Here is a 15,772-nt window from a genome sequence, read left to right as displayed (position 1 = left end):
AACCAAGTTACATGCCCTTGACCAGAATCGAACCCGGGACCCTTGAGTCCGCAGGCTGACGCTCTATCCACTGAGCCAAACGGGTTAGGGCACAGTCCTCTTTTCTTAAGGCCCTGGCACACCTGCCTCCCCTCTCGATCTCCGAGCTGTTCCCGCAAACCCCGCTGCCCTGGTCAGACTCTCGCCGCACAGGACCGGAAGCCGAGCGCTGTCGAGCTTGGTCTCTGGGCGGTGCCTGCTCTGCGATGCTCAGCTACGGAAAGTGTAAATGGAGCCGGGAGGCCGTCTGCTCGGCGATGCTCACAGACCCCGTTCACGCCCTCAGACTGGAGGGGCACCGCCTCGCGGCCGATCCCTCGCTCTATCTGAGGCCAGAGGGAGGCGGTGAGCGTCCCTGACAGTGAGTGGTAGATGCTGCGAGGACGGCAGCCTTGTCCTGGGGCTGACAGGCGGGCGTTGCCGGCAGGAGCTCCTCGGATGCCGTCCGTTCCCAGGCCCGGCAGCAGCAGCTGTGACTAACTTGGCAGAACGAGACCCAGCGAAAATGGAATATGTAACCTGTAGCCACGTGCTGTCCGGATAGGCTAGCTGATGCTGCAGTGACAAACATCCCCTCAGCTCCTAACACACCATGGTTTGTTCTTCACTGATGTCAGCTGCGGGTACAGGTGACTGCCCAGATTGTGTGTCCTTCACGTGGCACCTTGACCGTCCAGATGAATAGAGGTTTCAGCACCTGCCTGAGGCCGCAGCCCCTGGAACACCTCTTGCAGCAGGAGATGGGGCCGGGCGAGTTGAGCAAAGTCCTTGGAAATGACTCGCCTCATGTCTGCTCCTGTTCACGGGTCAGGCCACGTGGCTGCCCGCCACTCACGGGAGCTGGAGGCGCCGTCCCCCTGAACCCGATATCACTGTGAGGCCTCACGTCGCTGTTCCCTTTCTCAGCAGGTTCTTCGACGAGCCGATGGAGCTACGGAGCAGTTCTTTTTCTAGCTGGGATGACAGTTCAGATTTCTATTGGAAGAAGAAGAGCACCAAAGAGGCTGACACGATTCTGAAAACCACGGGCTATTCAGACAGGTATGCAGTGGGGCTGTGAACCGGGGTCTCCAAGGACGTCTCTGGGAAGCAGACGCTTTTGTTCTGCTGCTTCAAGAACATTCTTGGCACCCGGAGTTCTGGCCTTACCTCTCCCAGAACAGGGTTGGAATGGAATTGGGCAGTAACTGGCCTGTGGAGACTGACTTATTTCCGTTTTCTTAGTGCAGTGGTCGGGAAACTGCGGCTCGCGAGCCACATGTGGCTCTTTGGCCCCTTGAGTGTGGCTCTTCCACAAAATACCACGTGCGGGCGCGCGTGTACAGTGCGATTGAAACTTCGTGTCCCATGCGCAGAAGTCCGTATTTTGTGGCAGAGCCACACTCAAGGGGCCAAAGAGCCGCATGTGGCTCGTGAGCCGCAGTTTGCCGACCACTGTCTTAGTGCCTTGGGACGTCCGTGTTATTCATTCCTCTTTATTGTTGAGTCTGTTTACCCAGGCACCTGTTGGAGAACTCTCTCCAGTTTGGGGGGTTGTGAGTGAAGGCTATTTAGTTTATTGTCCAAACCAGGGAACGCTGATAGTGCCGGGTGACACTGCCAGTACGTTGGACAGCAGGTGCGGCCAGGACTGTCCCGCTCACTGGCACTGCGCTCAGCCTGCCCCCGCCGTGTCCCGCGTGACGTGGAGCAGCGCCGTGCGTGCGTTGTGGAGTGCTCGGAGTTTACTGAGTGATCTGCGGGACCAAAGAGGGGAGAAGGCCTGTTTTAAATGGAAAATTCCTTCAAGTGTTGTGTGGTTTGGATGTGTATTGATTTTTTTTACTAGAGTTTTCAGGCTTTTTAAAAGCTGCCTGAAATCCTTTTACAGAAGTATTGCTGTTGGCTTTAAAAAAAAAGTGGCCTGTGTATACATTATAAATAAGAAACACATTTGCCTCACCTCGAATTAGTTTAACCTATTTCGCTGGGGTTTTTGTTTGTTTGTTTTGTGCTGAGAACACAGCTCTGCTCTAGCAAATGTCAGGTAGACGCTGCAGTATCGTTAACGAGCCCCGTGCGCACATTCGGTCCCCGGAACTCACTCACCTCATCGATGAAAATGTGTACCTTTGACCAACATCTGCTCATTTCCCAACCCCTCCCCCACCACTCTGCTCTGTTTCTCTGAGTGTGACCTTTTTTATAAAGTTGTGATGGCACTTGTAAATAAGATCATACAGTATTTGTCTTTTTCGTCTGGTTTACTTCACTTAACATAATGTCCAGATTCATCCATGTTGTCACCACTGGCAGGGTGTCCTTGTCTATGGCAAAATCGTATCCCATTGACACCACCTCTTCTCCATTCACCCACCGGCAGGCACTGAGGCCTCCATGCCTGGCTTTGTGAGTAGAGCTTCAGTGAACATGGAATTGCAGCTGACTCTTCAGGATGCTGACTTCTTTTCCTTTATTTTTTATTTATTTATTTATTTAATTGATTTTTTTACAAAGGAAGGGAGAGGGATAGAGAGTTAGAAACATCGATGAGAGGAAAACATCGATCAGCTGCCTCCTGCACATCTACTGGGGATGTGCCCGCAACCAAGGTACATGCCCTTGACCGGAATCGAACCTGGGACCTTTCAGTTCGCAGGCCAACACTCTGTCCACTGAGCCAAACCGGTTAGGGCGACTTTTTCTCCTTTAAGTACACACCCAGAAGTGAGATGACTAGAGCATCTGATACTTCTATTATTTTTTGAGGAACTTTCATACTGTTTTCCACGGGAGCTGCACTAATTTACCTCCCCCCCAACAGTGTACAATGGTTCCCTTTTCTCCCATCCTCACCAGTACTTACCTCCTGTCTTCTTTTTGTTATTGTTTTATTGTTAATCCTCACTGGCGGATATTTTTTCCATTGATTTTTAGAGAGGATGGAAGGGAGTAGGAGAGAGAGAGGGCAGAGGGAGGAAGGGGGGGGGGGGAGAGAGAGAGAGAGAGAGACATCCATGTGAGAGAGACACATCGACTGGTTGCCTCCCACATGCAGTTCGATGGAGCTGGGATTGAACCTGCAACCCAGGGAATCGCACCCTCGACCCTCCAGTGTGAAAGACGAATTCTCTAACTGCTGATCGACGCTGGCAGGGCTACCTGCTTGTCTTTTTGATGCGGATTTCTCATTGCGGTTTTGATTTGCACTCCCCAGATGATCAGTGATGCTGACCACCTTTCCATGTGCCCACCTGTTGGCCATAAACTTGCCTCTTAGAACTGCTTTTGCTGTAGCCCATAAGTGTTGGGATGTTGTGTTTCCATTTTCATTTGTTTCAAGACGTTTTTTATTTCTTCTCTGACCCTGTGGTTGTTCAGGAATGTGTTAGTTCCCACATATTTGTGAATTTTCCAGTTTTCCTCCTGTTGTTGATTTCTGCTTTCGTAACCATTGTGGTTGGAAAAGATACTTAATATGATTTCAGTCTTGTTAAATTTGTTAAGGGCTCACGTGATTTAAACTTGCTCCGTGACCTAGCATGTGACGTGCCCTGGAGGACGTTCTGTGTGCACTTCAGATGCATGTGCTGCTGCTGTTGGATGAAATGCCCTCCATATGTCTGGTGGTCCATTTGGTCTAACATACAGTTCAAGTGCAGTTTTCCTTGTTGATTTTCCGTCAGGGTGCTGTGCCCATTGTTGAAGTGGGGAAGTGAAGTCCCGCATTGTTGCCATACTGCCTGTTTCTCCCGTCAGATCGGTTGGGTGCATATATATTTACAATTGTTATTACTCTTGGTGAACTGCCTCCTTTGCCATTACATGACCTTTGTCTCCTGGTACAGGTTTTGGCTTAACGTGTGTTTCCTAATATAAATATGGCTACCCTACTCTCTTTTGGTCTCTTAACTTTCAACCTGTGTGCGTCCTGAAGGCAGCCTGGAGTTGTGTCTTGTTGTTTTTTATTTGTTCGTTTGTTTTTTCTTTAAATATTTTAATTGAATTTTTAGAGAGAGAGGAACATTGGTGTGAGAGAGAAACATCAATCAGCTGCCTCCTGCACGCCCCCTACTGGGGACCAAGCCCGAAACTTGAGCATGTGCCCTGCCTGCTGAGAGTTGCACGGGCACCCTTTTGGTGCATGGGATGATGGCGCAGCAACGGAGCCACACTGGCCAGGTCTCCCTCAGCAGCTGTTCTTTGTTGCTGTTTTTCAGCACATACTTCCTCTTTATTTAATAGATTGATGAGCTTGCATAAAAATGTGCTTATCTTCATTAGTAATCATGGGAATGCAAATTAAAATGAAGTACTATTATATGCATCAAAAACAGTCAAAATTGTTAAGACATTTAGCAACACCAACTACTAGTCTAAAATAATAAAAGCGTAATATGCTAATTAGACCGGACGGCCGAACAGCAGAACGACTGTCTGGACGACCTTTCAGATGACCTTCCGGACCAAGCCACAGCTGCGAGGGCTGAGGCAGGGCGGGGGCTCTGAGGGCTGAGGCAGGGCGGGGGCTGTGAGGGCTGAGGCAGTGTGGGGGCTGTGAGGGCTGAGGCAGGGCGGGGGCTGTGAGGGCTGAGGCAGGGCGGGGGCTGTGAGGGCTGAGGCAGTGTGGGGGCTGTGAGGGCTGAGGCAGGGCGGGGGCTGTGAGGGCTGAGGCAGTGTGAGGGCTGAGGCAGTGAGGGGGCTGTGAGGGCTGAGGCAGGGCGGGGGCTGTGAGGGCTGAGGCAGGGCGGGGGCTGTGAGGGCTGAGGCAGGGCGGGGGCTGTGAGGGCTGAGGCAGGGCGGGGGCTGTGAGGGCTGAGGCAGGGCGGGGGCTGTGAGGGCTGAGGCAGGGCGGCGGCTGTGAGGGCTGAGGCAGGGCGGGGGCTGTGAGGGCTGAGGCAGGGCGGGGGCTGTGAGGGCTGAGGCAGTGCGAGGGCTGAGGCAGGGCGGAGGCTGTGAGGGCTGAGGCAGTGTGGCGGCTCTGAGGGCTGAGGCAGGGCGGGGGCTGTGAGGGCTGAGGCAGTGTGGCGGCTCTGAGGGCTGAGGCAGGGCGGAGGCTGTGAGGGCTGAGGCAGTGTGGCGGCTGTGAGGGCTGAGGCAGGGCAGGGGCTGTGAGGGCTGAGGCAGGGCAGGGGCTGTGAGGGCCAAGCCCCTTGCACATATTTCGTGTATCGGGCCTCTAGACCTATATAATCAAAGACTAATATGCAAATCGACCGAATGGTGAAATGACCGGTCACTATGACTCACACTGACCACCAGGGGGCAGACACTCAATGCAGGAGCTGCCCCCTGGTGGTCAGTGCGCTCCCACAGGGGGAGTACCGCTCATCCAGAAGCCGGGCTCATGGCTGGCAAGCGCAGCAGCAGTGGCCGGAGCCTCTCCCAGGACGTCTGACTGATGGTCCGGACATTCCCTGAGGGCTCCTGGACTGTGAGAGGGCACAGACCGGGCTGAGGGACACCCCCCTGAGTGCACGAATTTCGTGCACCGGGCTTCTAGTAAGATAGAAAAGAGCAGAGACTCTCCTACTTTTAATGGGAGAATACATTGGTAACACCAGTTTGGAAAACTGGCACCATTTTTGACCCAGCAATTCAACTCCTATCTATATACACAACCAAAAAATTTTATAGATACCCTGTGTTTAGAACAGCGTTATTTGTTTTGTTTGTTTGTTTGTTTGTTTGTTTGTTAATCCTTGCTGAGGATACCTTTTAGAGATAGTGGAAGGGACGGGGAGAGAGAAAGAGAAAGAAACATGGGTCAATGTGAGAGAGACACATGGATTGGTTGCCTCCTTAAGCACCCTGACCGGGTCCAGGGACCAAGCCTATAATCAAGGTCATTCCCCTCGGCCTGGATTGAACCACGATCCTCCGGTCCACAGGCTGATTGATGCTCTGTCCACTGGGCCACACCAGCCAGCGCAAGCGTTGTCCCTCATCTCCCCAAGCTGGAGACGGAGATGTTCGTCTCTGAGGGTTGGAAGAAACCGGCAATGGCCCAAAGGGCGCTTCACTTCCAGCTCTCGGCCTGCCGGGGTGCCTAGTGGCTACTCACACGCTCACTGTGACCGCTCTTTGAGCTTCATATTTACGTTTTATGCAAATAATCTGAATGTAGGTCCTACTTCGTTCTGACATGGGATTTTTGGACTGGCACATGCGGGGCTCCCCTGGGCAGGATGGTTCCTGGATTCTTTGTCCGTCGGAGTCGAAGAATGAATGCACGGACGGAAGATGGTCTAGCAAAGGTGGGAATTTATTGAAGAACAAGTACAGACTCCCACGTGGGAGGGGGAAAGAGTCCCCAGCAGTTGTTTGTTTGTTTTTTAATTACTGATTGATTTTAGAGATAAAAACATGGATTTGTTGCAGTTATTTATGCATTCATTGGTTGGTTCTTTTTTTAAAAAAAATATATTTTATTGATTTTTTACAGAGAGGAAGGGGGAGAGAGAGAGAGAGTTAGAAACATCGATGAGAGAGACACATCGATTAGCTGCCTCCTGCATATCTACTGGGAATGTGCCCACAACCAAGGTACATGCCCTTGACCGGAATCGAACCTGGGACCCTTCAGTCCGCAGGCCGACGCTCTATCCACTGAGCAAAACCGGTTTTGGCCATTGGTTGGTTCTTGTATGTGCCCTGACGGGGGATTGAACCTGAAACCTTGGCATTTCAGGACGATGCTCTAGCCAACTGGGCTCCCCACCCGGGCCTTTTAGCAGCTTTAATGTCACCCAGGGCTCTGCTGAGCAGCCCGCTCACAGCCTCCCAAGCCCGTTGTCTGTGACGAGTGTCTTTGCTCTGCTGCTTCCAAAATTCTCCTTGGCTTCGATCTCTGACAGTTTATTGGATCGGGTCTGTTTGGGGGTTATGAGCTTCATCCACCTGGATGTAGGGACAGATTGGGGGAGTTCTTAGCCATTATTTCTTTAAATACACTTTCCGTCTCTTCCTCCCTCTCTTCTCCTCAGTCTCCCATAATGTGTTATCTTCTTAAGAGCATCCCATAATTCCTGTAGGCTTTCTTCACTTTTTCATTCTTTTTTTCTCCTCTGACCGGATAATTTCAAATGAATTATCTTCCAGTTCACACATTCTTTCTCCTGCTTAAGTCAGAGGTGGGTGCTCTCTGCTGCAGTTTTGTATTCTCAGCCCCGGAGTCTCTGTCTGGTTCTATTTTATGATTTCTTTGTCTCTGTTGAACTCCTCAGTGTCAGTGTGTCACGTTCCAGATTTCGTTGAGTTGTCTATCTTGCCGATTCCTGTAGGTTGCCGAGCTGCCTTAAAACCTTATTTTGAATTCTTGGCCGGGCAGTTCTGGGGGCAGCTACTGGAAGGCGACTGTGGCGTCGCGTTTCCGTGACTGTCCGTGTTCCTGGAGGCGTGTGCTGCCTTTGCCCTGAGGAAGCCTCGCCTCCCCACAGTGATCGACGGGCTGGCTTTGGGTGAGCAGGGCCTTCACCACTCGCCCTGCTGGGCACCCGGAGGCTTTCTCAGACCCTGTGTGGACGCACGCTCCACACGGACTCCCTCCCGGGGTGGGTTCTGAAGACGGTACATCTCTCTCACCCCCACAGAGCCAGGCCGGGGCTGGGGGCCTCCCTGGGGTTTCCTTTCCTGAAATGCAAGGTTCATGTGCTTCCTCCCAGGCCCACAGCACCAGGTGGCTTTCTGCACCTGCTCACTGGCTGTCTGCAAAGGCTTGCACCCCCCATCTGCAGGTGCAGGGTGCCAGCCATGGCGAGGGCAGGGTTGTGTGGTGAAGCGCGCAGAGCAGTGGACGGCACCGTGGGCCAATTGGCAGCTCATCTGTGGGCCGGCCTCCCCGTGGAGCCTGCCAAGTGTTTAGTAGGACCCCGTGCTGCCAGCCTCTCCCAGCCCGTGGCCATGCCCCACCAGCAGGGGACCAGGCACCACTCACTGCCCTCTCACCTCCCCCGCGGGAGAAGTTGTGGGCCAAGCGGGTCTCTCTTGGCACCGAGCTGTGCCATCTTGGGAGCCAAGTGAAACTGCTCCCCTTGCTTTCGCCAGTGCGCCCCGTCTTGGATTGCTGGCCCCGGTGTGCTGGCACCTCTGCTGTACTCGACCCCACCAGGGGGGCTGAGATCGGGGTCGGGAGGAGCAGGGTGGCAGAAAGCTCCTCTTCTGCCGTCTTGCTGATGTCACTCCGACTTCGGCTGTTCCTAACTGCAGGCCTACGACTCGCCGCAAGCCAGACTATGAGCCAGTTGGAAACACAGATGAGGCCCAGAAGAAGTTTGGCAACGTCAAAGCCATTTCCTCAGATATGTACTTTGGAAGACAAGACCACGCTGATGTAAGTGTCCGGAGGGTTTCTGCGGGCCCCTAGGGCAGGGCCTGGGAGTGGGGAGAGCCGGTGATGGATGCTGGGCGAGATGGGCTCAGGCTGCGAGAGGCCTGGCCCCGGGGCGCTGGGGCCAGAACTCAGAACCAGGTGTTTCTGACCACTCACCACACCTGGCTGCCCTGGCTGGCCGGGGGGTGGGGGGAGTGCGGGGGGTGGGGGAGCTGGGAGGGGGTTGTGACTGGAAGATAGGAGCTGCGCCTCATGTTTCTCTTACTCATTCTCAGTGTTTTGAATAGCCGTCCACTCAGTCCGTTTTCTAGTCCTCACCTGAGGATATTATTTCCATTGATTTTTAGAGTGAAAGGGAGGGAAGGGGTGGGGACAGGAGGGAGAGAGAGAGAAACATTGATATGAGAGATGTTTGCCTCCCCTGTGCACCCTGACCAGAGCCGGGCACCAAACCTGCAACCGAGGTACATGCCCTTGACCGGGAATTGAACCCACAACCCTGAGGCCAACACACTAACCACTGGGCAAACCAGCCAGGGCCATTCAATCTCTTTTCAATAAACTTCAGACAATGTTGATACATCTGCCACTTAATTTCTAACCAGAGTTAGACGAAGTGTACAGGTGTGGGTTCCGGGGGGGTGGATAGATTTGTTTTCAGGCTGTTGCTTGTCTTACGGGCACCTTGCTAAGCAGTAAAACTCAAATGGGATCGGAGAGGTTTCGGCTTCCTTCTAATTCGGTAGCCTGTGTGCCAACGCAGAGCCTGGGACTGTCAGAGAATTCTTCCTCAAACGTCCTGGTTTTATTTGGTAGCAGTAGCACTCTCGCTGCATTTAAGAGTATTTCGCGTGCCTCTAGGCTTTTCCCAGCCCTGAAACCCTCCTTGCTCTAAAGTCCACCGCGTTCAGGCTCAGTCACAGCAGAGCATGACAGGTGTTGGAGGGAGGCTTCATGTCGTGGCCCTTGGGGTGGCGGGGGGCAGGGGGGTGCGGGCGGGGAGTGAGAGCAGCCCCACAACAGAGATGCCCTCTCTCACGTCTCTTACCTCTGGTGCCCTCGCACTGATGGGGGCCTGGGCGTCCTCTGCTGCACTGATGGGGGCCTGGGCGTCCTCTGTCGCACTGATGGGGGCCTGGGCGTCCTCTGTCGCACTGATGGGGGCCTGGGCGTCCTCTGTCGCACTGATGGGGGCCTGGGCGTCCTCTGTCGCACTGATGGGGGCCTGGGCGTCCTCTGTCGCACTGATGGGGGCCTGGGCATGCCTGCAGCCGCTGTGGGGGAGCCTGGGGACAGGCAGTGCGGCCCCTCCGGGATCCTCTTTGTAAAACGGCGTGTGTTTGGGCCTAACGTTTCCTCTTCCTGGTCTTGTCCAGTTTGAAACCCGGGCGCGGCTGGAGAGGCTCTCGGGAAGCTCCTCCATCAGCTCGGCCGACCTGTTTGACGAGCAGAGGAAGCAGCCGGCAGGTAAGGCGGAGGGGGGGTGACGGGGGGGGGGTGTTAGCAGGCCCTCGGTGCAGGGGGCACTGCCAGGCAGCTGTGCTCAGTGAGAAGGTGCGTTCCAGCCGCAGTGCCTGGTGAGCCGAGGTGGTGCCGGGCCTCAGCCGCTGCAGGGGGCCTGCGGCTGGGAGCTCCCTGTGCTCTGCCCCTGACCTCCCGCAGGAGGGGCTGGCTGCTGACGGGTTCCTGCACGGCCTGGGGTGCGGGCAGGGCTGGGCGGCTCATGCACTGTCCTCATCTTCACTCTCCGTGTCCTGGCCCTTGTCAAGGCCACTTCCCTTTGTGACCACCCTGGCTGAGGGGGCTCGGCCTTTGGAGGGCTCCCCACAGTCCCGCCCGTCCCCACGGTGGTGCTGGGTCACCGGGACGGAGCCCTGTGCGCACCTCGGCTCAGGTTGCGGAGTTTCCCTCTGAAACGTCATTCTTGCTAAAACCCTCTGCTGACCACATGCGAGCAGGCCCTTCCGTGGTTGAGGGGAACGGTGGACACTCCCGTTTCAGAGAACAGAGCCCACTAACGCTTATCCTGTGTGCGCCCCGAGCTCTGGCCCGCGGGGCTGCAGTCACAGGAAGGGGCACCTGGGTGCTCGCCGCAGAGCCCCCAGCAGGCCCGTTCGCTGGGTGTCCTCGGCCCAGGCCCCTGTGGGTGCTGCGGACGGGGGGGGTGGGGGGGCGGAGGCCTGCACTGCCCTTCCCTGGCGCCCATCGTGTGGCTGAGCCCACGGCCAGGGCACCAACGGGCACAGCGCCCGGGGCCGGGGGAGGGGGCTGCAAGGCACGGTCTGCAGGCCATTTTGGAGCAGCAGCCGCAGGGGAGGGAGGAGGGGGCCCTCATCGGGAGGGTTGGGGGAGCGAGGGCGGCAGGGACAGAGCCAGGCAGAGCCCAGTGTGAGGCCGTGTCTCACGCAGTCTGGAGACAGCTGGGGACTGTGCCCTGTGCTCCCTGCATCGGGACCCGCCCCTTTCACCTGGTCACCACCTCCCCTCCCCTCCCCTCCCGCCCAGCACGGTGCCAGCTCTGCTCACCTCGCCTACACCCGGCTGGGCTGGCCGGCAGGAAGAGGGAAGAGGGAGGCACAGGGCATCTGACTGACCAGAACTCGGTTGTTTGGCCACACTGCTGCAGGGTTAGAACTCGGGAGTTTACAGGGAAGGGGAGAGGGCTGACGGGCACGGTGAGCCGTCTCCTAGGCGTCTCCGGGCACCGGGGATGGAAGTAGTCGGTGAGGTCACTGTCCCGCAGCTGCTCGGCCCGGGCCCTCTGTCCTGCCTCAGCCGTGCTCGCCCTAAACATTTCTCGGGTTGGTAAGTGGAGGTGCTTCCCTGCGGTTGCCCCCTGACTTCTGCGCCCTCTGTGTAGTGGAGAGGCTGAGGCTCTGGCCTCATGCTTGGATCTCGCACGGCCTCTGGGCTGCTGTGAAGACCAGATTGGAGCCCAGGGACCCTCAGGGGCTGGGCGTTGGCAGAGGCTGGAGAATTTAAAGCCTCCGGAGGCAGCGGAGGGGGAAGCCCCGCGCCCACAGCCCTGCCCACTCGGCGGGCTGGGCGCTGTCTGTGCTGAAGGATAATCGTGTTCTGTCTGCTCCTGTTGCTTAAGGGCAGGCGGGTGGAGATGGCCGTGTGTGGAGCCAAGGAGGAGCTGGGCTTGGCCCTGGGGGACCGCAGGGTGTGGGCCACTCAGTCCCTGAGCCCCTCCAGCCCCGGCTGCAGTCGTGCGGCAGGTCACCAGGCCGGTGTGGGCTCGCGGCGTGGCAGCACTGGGCACTCACCGTGCGGTGGACAAGGCGTTCCCGTGGGGCAGCCAGACCTTAGCCACACGCCCAGCTGCCACGGCCGCGGCAGAGCGGGGAGTGGGGCCGGCTTCGCACCCGGGAGGCTCAGACCTGAGCAGCGGGGACAGACCCACTCTCCAGCTCACTCCCTGGGGAGCCCCGTTCTCTCGGGCAGGCTCCCTCCGCCTGTGCGTGAGCTGCGAGTGGGAGGGGCGCCTCAGCCCCGTAGCCCCAGAGCAAGCAACGGGCTCCCCGCACTCAGTGTGCCTCGTCCAGGGCCGGCTCTGGTGGGCCCATCCCTTTGGATGGCGCCCAGGGGAGGGGCCACCGGGAGGAAGGGCGGAGGGCTCCCCACAGAGGGGGATGCTGGCCCACAAAGGCCCACCGGTTGCTTCCTGAGCGCTGGCCTGGCAGGCGTGTGTGAGGCACCGGCAGGAAGAGGGCGCGGGAGGGGGAGGGTCTCTGCAGAGGCACCAGGACGGTTCAGACCCGGCCACCCTCCTCCTGGGTGGGGCCGTGCAGCTGGTCGTGGACGTGGGACAGTGGGGCTGTGCTGGGACCGGAGCCCTGACCCATGCAGCGTCCTGTTCCTGCCACACCGGCTGCTCCCGGGAAGCAGGGGGCGGGGACCCCCCATCTCTGGGTCATCGGGGTCGTCACTGGGCGGCTGCCCTGGGGCCGAGTGACCACCGCGCCTGCTCCGTGTGCAGGAAACTACACCCTCTCGAGCGTGCTGCCCACGGCCCCCGACATGGCGCAGCTGAAGGAGGGCGTGAGGTCCGTCGCCGGGAAGCTGTCCGTCTTCGCTAACGGAGTCATGACCTCCATCCAGGTCCGTGGGGCTGCGGGGCGGGTCTGGGGAGGAGGGTGGGCTCGTGGCTGTGAAAATGAGGCTGGGGCCACTCTTCAGTCGCAAGGAAATTCGGTTTTACATCGCTGATCTAGACGTTTGCCACGTGTGGCCCAGGACATCATGAAAGTCCAGTTACCATTTCCTGCTTGTTTAAACTTTCTAATTTATGACCCTAGGGGAATTGTTATAGGAATTATCATGGTCCTTATCCGCCCTTTCCTATGTTGGAACAGAAATATTAAGAAAGTAAAAATGACATTTTTTTATCTTTAAAAGGTATTCTATGCATATCTTTTCCAAATTAAAAAAGATTACATGGTGTATATGCAGTCCTGCTTTTAAATGACGTTTTGTTATGAGCATTTCCGTGTGAGTAAAAATTCTTCAAAACCCACATTCTCTGCCATGGGAATACATGGAATTTATGTCACAATTCTCGGCTGGCTCGAGAGAGCACTCCCACCTCCGGGCGGGCCCCGCGGCAGCTGGTGTACAGGTGGGGAGCGCAGGCTCACGGTCATCCTTGTTATTACTTATTGATTACTGTTGCTTCCCACACACCTGTGCACCTCCTTTGCCCACCCTGTGTAGCAGCCGAAGGCCGCCCTGATTGGGCGAAAGGCTTCTCTCTGAGCCTTCTGTTCACGTCAGGTTATTGCCGGGGACTCTGTCGCGAATGTAAGACGTGGCCCCAGTTATTATGCCAAGGTTGTGAGTTCGAGCCTCACCTGGAGCACCAAAAAAAAAAGAGACATGGCCCCAGGAGGAGGGCCTAGTGGGGCCTGGTGCCTGCAGGGTTCCCAGGTGGGGGCGGCCCCCGGGAGAATTCCGGAGACCCCTGCTGAGGCCCAGCGGGGAGTGGGCGTCTGGTTGGGAGGCAGAGCTGCTCACGTTCCTGGGGAGCTGAGCCCGTCGGTCCTGCCCCGAAGGTGACAGTCCTGGTGACAGCTGAGCATCCATCCTGGTCACCTGGAGGTGAGCAGTGGGGGCGCAGAGAGCGGGAGTGCACCCCCCAGCGAACCAGAGGCCAGGCTCAGCCTCCACCTGTGCGCCTCTGTCCCCTCGCACCTGCCTCGGGGGCTCCCCAGGCAGAGCCAGGCGGCGGGAATGAGGACGTGACTCGAGTGTTTGTGACTCTCACCCGGGCGCGCTCTCTCTCTCTCTCTCTGTAGGACCGCTATGGTTCCTAATCCTGATGGCATGTGCTTTCTGGAGAAATTGCTCGTTACGGGACCGAGGCCCGCAGACTGCAGCGCAGACGGCCCGTTCTGCAGGTGGCTCTGCTGCCTGACCCGCGACCTAGACACGGCTGATGTCACCTTCCCTTTGATGTAGAAGCCTTCCTGTCATTTCTGTTCTGTTACTTCCTGCACATGCCCTCTTTGCCATCCATGCATATCCTCGCTTTATTTTCTTGGAATCTTTAGTTCCGACATCTGGGGGCCTGGAGACACGGCCCCTCCCACCCCCTGAGAAGAGAGAGCCTTGTGTGGGGGTCTCAGCGTGTACGACCATGGGCTGGGGACTCGAATCCGCCGGTGCCAGCTGGGCCTGGAGAAACGAAATTCACAACAGACATCTCAGTAAAAATGGAGCAAAAAATAAAAACAAAAGACCAAAATGACGGTGTCTAATTGACAGATTGCTTCATTTATATTTGCACACAGTCAGGTGATTTAAAAATAATGTTTAAAGTCACCTGTCCCCTTGTAAATGGTTTATTTTGTATGATCTATGAATTCAAAAATAATTTCAGTGAGTGCTTTTAACAAACCTAAGTTTTGAATCTATGCGAAATATAAGATGAGAACTCCTTAAGTGCATTTATAAATCGATAGAGTGTTCAGAATTAAAAATGAATAAGGTAAGAAGATACACTCACGGGAAACATTTCAGTAAGTGGGAAAATAGTAATTGTAATTGGGTAGTTTTGTTAATATTTTCTATCTTAATATTTGTTTTTTAAAAATTACAGAATGTGTATAAATAAAGAAAAATAGCTTGGCTGTGTTTTAGACAGCATTGAACGTATTGCTCAGAATAGTAAAATGTATTTGGAATGTGATGAACCAGAAATACAGTTTCAGATGAATATTTTGTGAATCTTTCTTAAAGCTCCAATGATCAGACTCTGAATAAACAGTTGCAGCAGGTGCGTTGCTGACTTTTTTTTACCAAAGTTTATGAGACGAGTGATCGTACATGAGGGCTCACGGGGGGGGGACGTTGGTGTGCATTTGAATGATGGCAACTACCGATGGACTTGGTGTTTTGTTTTGTTTGTTAATCTGAGGGTATTTTTTCCTTTTTTTTTTTTTTTTTAAGAAAGGGAGGGAGGGAGGGAAGGAGGGAGAGAGAGAGAAACATCCATGCGAGAGAGATACATCCATTGGTTGCCTCCCACCCATGCCCCAACCAGGGCTGGGGTTGAACCTGCAACCCAGGCGTGTGCCCAGTGGCCAGGGCTCGCCGGGTCTGTTTTCAATGTACATTTGGGGCCTGATGTCTCGTCATTAACTGAGAGAGCGGTGTGGGAGGGGCGGGGGGGGGGTCCTTGCTGAAAGTGAGGTGAGCAGAGTGGCATCTTTCAAGCCCAAGGGGCTCTCGTAACAAGACCCCACCGGCGGGGCTTAAACAGCAGAATGCAGCACAGAATCCTAGAGGCCAAAGGTCCAAGGTCAAGGTGCCGTCGGGGCCTGTCTCCAAACAGCCCTCGGGAGTGGGGGCAGCGCCCAGCCCAGCCGTGTCCGTGAGGAGTCCTCCCACGGGGTGTCCTGCCCCCGCGGGCGCCTGGCTGGGTCCGCGTCCCAGGAACCTGCTGGGTTGCGGGTTCAACCCCAGGCCTATTTGGGGCGCGTGTGGGAGGCGACCAGCACAGGCCCTTTCCCATTCTTCAGGGGGGCGGTGGGTGGCTCCTGAGTGTGCCCTGCTCTTCCCCATCCTCCGGGCCCCCCCCGGGGGGGCCCGGGCAGCCGCCCCCCACCCCTCCCCTCGCCAGGGCCGCAGCTTCAGCGCCTGCGGGAGGTGTTTCTGAGTGGAGGGGGCTCATTACCCCCCAGCACGGGTGCCTTTGTGCGTGTGTGTGTACATGTGTGCACGCGTGTGCATGTGTGTACGTGTGTGTGTGTGTGTGTGTGTGTGTGTGTGGCCTCTGTTGTGTTAGAACAACGTGCGTGAGTGCTTGTGTAGTGAAGAACACGGCGACTTGACAGTCCAAGGGCCAGATGTTTCTGGGGAGCGGGAAGCAGGGGGAGGAGGGGAGGGGCGCTCCCGTAGCTCTCACCAGAAAGAATTTGG

The 15,772-nt window shown here is 56.1% G+C and overlaps 1 protein-coding gene across 2 annotated transcripts in view; it reads left to right on the top strand.

Annotated features, from left to right (window-relative positions):
- The window catches only part of ARFGAP3 (ADP ribosylation factor GTPase activating protein 3), a 47,291-nt gene extending 32,661 nt beyond the window's left edge, over positions 1-14,630 (top strand). The window contains exons 12-16 of one of the 2 annotated variants that reach the window (XM_036297786.1): positions 949-1,080; positions 8,227-8,350; positions 9,727-9,817; positions 12,333-12,454; positions 13,648-14,630. In XM_036297786.1, coding sequence (XP_036153679.1) covers positions 949-1,080; positions 8,227-8,350; positions 9,727-9,817; positions 12,333-12,454; positions 13,648-13,665 — 487 coding nt within the window. In that variant the 3' untranslated portion in view covers positions 13,666-14,630. Of the gene's footprint in view, positions 1-945; positions 1,081-8,226; positions 8,351-9,726; positions 9,818-12,332; positions 12,455-13,647 lie in introns of both variants that reach the window. The other variant, XM_036297785.1, reaches the window with a different exon arrangement.
- Positions 14,631-15,772: the final 1,142 nt, after the last annotated feature.

Source organism: Myotis myotis, unplaced genomic scaffold, assembly GCF_014108235.1.
Source record: "Myotis myotis isolate mMyoMyo1 unplaced genomic scaffold, mMyoMyo1.p scaffold_m19_p_3, whole genome shotgun sequence".
NCBI lineage: Eukaryota > Metazoa > Chordata > Mammalia > Chiroptera > Vespertilionidae > Myotis > Myotis myotis.
The sequence above is the reverse complement of the archived record's forward strand: the minus strand, read 5'-3'. Positions and strand labels throughout refer to the sequence as shown.